The following is a 4,950-nucleotide window of genomic DNA, read 5'->3' as shown; positions in this document are numbered from 1 at the left end:
GCTGTCTGAACGACGGCCACGCCCTGCCGACCTAGCCAAAGCCCAGCACGGCTGATGTCCAGCCCTCCCCTCCTGCCCCCACACCACAGGGCATTTCAGTAATTTCCTGTTCAAGTTTACAGAAATCCTAAATACTTACACACACACACACACGCAAAGGTGTACACACACGTACATGCAAGTGTACACACATGTGCAGGTGCACACACATATGTGCTGGTGTAAAAAATGCATGCAAGTGTACACACATGCATACATAGTTTCCCGACGGTCTAGACCATGCTTCACCCCGGGAAGCTGGGTTCTCGGATGTCCCTAGTGGAAAATGCCACGCACCTCCATGAGCCATGTGGTCATGATTAGTGCCAGGCAGAGCCATGCAAGTACATAAGGGCCTGCCAGAGTGCCCGAACCTGGAGTGCCGGTCTGTCTGTGAGCCCTCTCTAGGAGAGAGGCAGGGTGTAGGGAGGCTGACGCACAGGGCCACCCAGCTTCTCGCCTAACACTGACTTCACACAAGGGGAAGCAGGCCTGTCAAGTCGGTGCTTCTCCCACCTGTGGGGAAGACCAGATCCCCTGGCCAGGTCCCAGCTGTCAGGGCAGTGCTTGCAAAGGGCCGTCCCTCACCTGCTCCACCCCGTCTCTGGGTGCCGCTTCCAGGGCAGTGCTTGCAAAGGGCCGTCCCTCGCCTGCCCCACCCCGTCTCTGGGTGCCTCTCCCTCCCTGAGCTCTGCAGAGCTCAGCCTGTCTTGGGGGCTCCTTCCTCAGGGCTCTGCTCAGTGTCGGCAGGCACTCTTCTACCCCAGTGGCTGAGAGAGGGGCCCTCTGCCATCCCTCAGGCCCCAGCGACTGAATTCTGCAAGGGTGGTACTCCTAAGGTAGGGATGGACAGGTCCTGCACTCCCCCTGCCCCCGTATGTGGGTAGCGGGGCCGAGAGGTTGTGGGTAGAAGGGACCTTAGCTGATTTCTAAATCCTTTCTTTTTCTTGTCTTTTGAGAGAGGTTTTTGCTATCGGGCCCATGTGCTCACCAGCGAGACAGAGACAGAATGCGAGAAATCACCCCCACAAGGGGGTGGCACGCCACAATCCCTTCTCCTCCATTCTTGGGAGTTTGGGCACGCACGCACGCATGCCAGGCTTGAGTTTAAAAGGACGCCAGGTCTGGACTCAAATCACAGTCAACTGCAGAATCCAGTGACATACCCATTACATCATCTGCTGGTCCCCCAAATCTTTCTTAAAAACAAATATTGCTTTAACTTTGCTTCATTCTAGGAGTTAACAGGCGTCCTGCTCCTGGGAACCAGAGCTGCACACAGCTAGCTCTTACAGGTGCACGACGGTTGTACATGAGGGTGCATGAAGGTGCGGGGGCTGTCCAGCCTCCTCACTGCGTCAGCTGGGATAGGTCAGAGCGGGCGGCCACCCCAGAGGCAGTGCGGGGTTTGGTGGTTTTCCTTTAAGGCCCTCCATTTAGTTGAGGCTTTGACACATGACAGGCAGGGTCCCTCCTGGGGCCAGGATCTAGTCCTTGTTCTCTGCCTTTGTTGAGATGGTTCCTGGCAGCCAGCTGACAGGGGGCCTCCCAGCATGCTCTGCATGACAATGGAGGACTGACAGCCTGAAGGGGCGACCAAGGTGGGGACTGCATGTGGGAGAGCCCCCAGGTGAGCAGCTGGCCTCTGGGCCCAGGAGCACTCCACAAGCTCCACACGGCTCCTTTCCACCTGCCCAGGGCCCTGCCTCCTCCATCTGCCCTTCAGGAGACTCCTTCACCCCGTTTCCCCAGAATGGCACTGTCTTGTCGGTTGGAATATTTGGTTTCCAGGCACATCCGGGGTTCGTATTATGTGTGCATCTGAAGTCAGAGGGGAAAGGGAGGCAAGAGTGAGAAAATTAAATTTCACAGTGTCAAAAGGATTTGCAAAAATACCTACGTCAAGGAGCCCCAGTGCACACAGTGTAAGAAATTAATTAGAACCACAGGCCTCAGTGATGAAGGGCGAGCTTTGGGGAGAGAAGAAACTTGTTACTTTTTTTGTTATTTTTGAGAACAAGCCTTAGGGCTGCTTTAATGGGGATATTTATATTACCTGCTAACCACCAGGGTGGGGTCCTCAGAATAAGCCCTGAGCTCGCTCTGGCTTGTTTGGTGGGTAGGTGGGTGGTGCTGGGGTGGATCAGTTGGTCGAGTTTGGTGGCTGATTTAGTTTTGGGGTATGAGCACTCTTCACGCCCTCACACCCCAGACACATGGCACGTCTTGGCCCTGCCGTGCCAGGTGCTGGTTCTGGGCCCCTCGTCTCACCCCCTCGTCTCACCCCCTCGCACAGAAAACGAGCTACGATAGCAACAGACCCTCGCTCTGATGTCCCTTCACGCCAGCCTCTCCCCCCACCGGGTTTGGCCTGGCCACCCATCCGGTCCCTGGACCAAGGCCACCAGCCAGGGCTGGCTTCTACACCATGGGCGTACTGGGCCTGTGACAGCTGGCCAGCCCAGGTTCCTGCGGCTCCTTTCCTAGGGTGAAATGTCACAGAATGAGGACGTGTGAATAGATGCAAAGTCCCCTGTGTCAGGTCCCTTCATTAATGGCTGAAGGGTGGGTGCCCAGAGCTCTAGGACTGGGAGGAGGGGATCTCCGAAGAAAGGATGGAGCAGAGGGGGGTTCGAACCCAGGCAGAGCACTCCCTCCCTTCCCGGCTGACTCGCAGGGCCGTCACTGCTCATCCTGTGGGACTGAGGCAGAAAACCAGCCCACAGCCTGTCGGAGCTGTCCTAATGCAGCCTGCAGAGCCGGGGGGTCTCCGCCATCCTCCCAGGTCTGTGCCCACACTACAAGGCGTTATCCTGTCTTTCTAGAAATGGGAGCAGATCGAGGGCAACTCCAAGCTGCGGCACGTGGGCAGCAACCTGTGCTTGGACAGCCGCGCGGCCAAGAGCGGCGGGCTGAGCGTGGAGGTGTGCGGCCCGGCGCTGTCCCAGCAGTGGAAGTTCTCGCTCAACCTGCAGCAGTAGGCGGGCCCAGCCGCCCTGGCCGGCACCAGCGGGCCGCCTGACGATCGCATTCTCATGTTTCTTAAACTTCCGCGAAACTATATACCTCAGTATTCCATCATGGTCTGAAAGTCGGAGCGCTTCGGCAAAGGCGCGGACAGACGGCTGCCCTCCTCCTCTGCAGGGCAGCAGCGGCCCCTGCCCGGAGGCCGAGGTGCCCCCGCCTCCCGCCTCCGCAGCAGCCAAGTAACACCAGCCATCAGGACGGACGCCAGAGGAGCCAGACAGCCGGCCCGCGTGGGCAGACAGGCGGGGAGAGGGCACCGGGGCCCACCCAGCGAGGAGAACCTTTGAAATCTCCGTTTCGATCCCATCGAAATCATGTATGGTTTCCACAAAACCGAATCATGTTGTTTTGCAGGTTTCCGTTGTCCCCGTCCCCTCTGGTCCCAGCTGTTCCCCAGCCAGGCTCCATCTCCCACCTGGTGTACTTGCTGTGTTTGAACAGGAACTTTTGTACAGTGGGACACTAAATATAAATAGGTATAAATTTATACATGAGGAGGATTCCCATCGAAATCATGTATGGTTTCCACAAAACCGAATCATGTTGTTTTGCAGGTTTCCGTTGTCCCCGTCCCCTCTGGTCCCAGCTGTTCCCCAGCCAGGCTCCATCTCCCACCTGGTGTACTTGCTGTGTTTGAACAGGAACTTTTGTACAGTGGGACACTAAATATAAATAGGTATAAATATATACATGAGGAGGAATGGGCGGGCAGTTCCCTGTACTTCTGTAGGTTGTCATCCTGTAAATTCCCCACAAAGCTTACAGCCGTGCGGAGACGAGGACCGGCAGTAGGTGCTCCGCAGCTGGCAGGCCTTCCCCCGGCCACCATCCGACTACGGCATCCGTGGCTTCAGCCATGGGCTGGAATCCTCTGTGTGTGCCGCTGGCATCTGGGAACCTGGACGAGTTACTTGTTTTTGACAAATGCGGCTTTGGGTCTTTTTAAAAATCAGCCCAGAGCACGCAGCGTGAGCAGTCCTGTGGCAGAACGGGCTGGTGACACGAGGCAGCTGTCATTCCTGGCCCTGGACTGATCGAGTTCTGTGCCCTGCACGCTGGGCCTTCAGGGCTGCCTGGGCGACAGCAGAATGCAGGGTGGCCTTCCCGTCTGGAAACAGACGCACTCTGGCCTGCGTGCCTGTCCCCGGGTGCTCACAGCCAGGCAGCACGTCCGGCCTCCCATCCAGGCCTTCCCTTGCAGAAGGTGACCAGCTCAGGGAGCTCTGGTGAAAGATGAGGAAGGGTTAAACCAAACACAGCCTGCTCGTTGACGTCGAGGATTCAGGTGTGACATGGGCCTCTGGTTCGTGTCTAAGCCACGGGAGAGTTACGAGCTAACCATCAGGATGGGAACAGAAGCCTGGGCGTGTGCCCCAGTGCCTAAGAATGACCCTTCAGAGCCTCCTCCTTTTGCAGTGTCCCCACATACAATGACAGACTGGCCCCTGTGGTTACTGCTCCACTCCCTTTTCCACTGCCACCCCCATATATGCAGATGCCCAGTCCCAGAGAGGCCGGCCGGGGGCTGCCAGAAGCTGGCGCGGTCCCTGAGCCTCGGAAACACGTGTCTTCAGGCCCTGCAGGGGGACCGCACAGCCGAGCTGGAACCGGTCCCAGGAGAGTCTGCCGATGCCACTCGCTCCTGCTCGTCCATCCTCACAGGGACGGCTGCTGTCTTCCTCCCTCCCTTGCAGGAGCCCTCTGCAGGCACTCTGGAGGGACCACAGTGGGGCCTGGCTCGGTGACTGTCCTGTGTCATCTTTTTTCCCGCCAGGCAGCGAGCGTCTTCTAGGCGAAGTGGGTGGCCATGGGCTGGAGTAACCTGGCGGTTCTGTCAGTCGAGGCAGGCGCCTGGCGAGCCTCAGAGCTCTCAGGTACAAGCGC

General features: G+C 57.9%; 1 protein-coding gene across 1 annotated transcript in view; it reads left to right on the top strand.

Moving 5' to 3' along the window:
- GALNT2 (polypeptide N-acetylgalactosaminyltransferase 2) overlaps window positions 1-4,550 on the top strand; it is a gene marked incomplete at its 5' end in the record, with an annotated part of 99,837 nt that extends 95,287 nt beyond the window's left edge. Inside the window, 2 exon segments of the mRNA XM_014586829.2 lie at window positions 2,865-3,542; window positions 3,743-4,550. Coding sequence (XP_014442315.1) covers window positions 2,865-3,020 — 156 coding nt within the window.
- Between the last annotated feature and the right edge of the window lie 400 nt (window positions 4,551-4,950).

This window comes from Tupaia chinensis, unplaced genomic scaffold, assembly GCF_000334495.1.
Source record: "Tupaia chinensis unplaced genomic scaffold, TupChi_1.0 Scaffold000161_3, whole genome shotgun sequence".
Lineage (NCBI taxonomy): Eukaryota > Metazoa > Chordata > Mammalia > Scandentia > Tupaiidae > Tupaia > Tupaia belangeri.
Note: the sequence above shows the minus strand (reverse complement) of the source record. Positions and strands in the feature narration are given on the sequence as shown.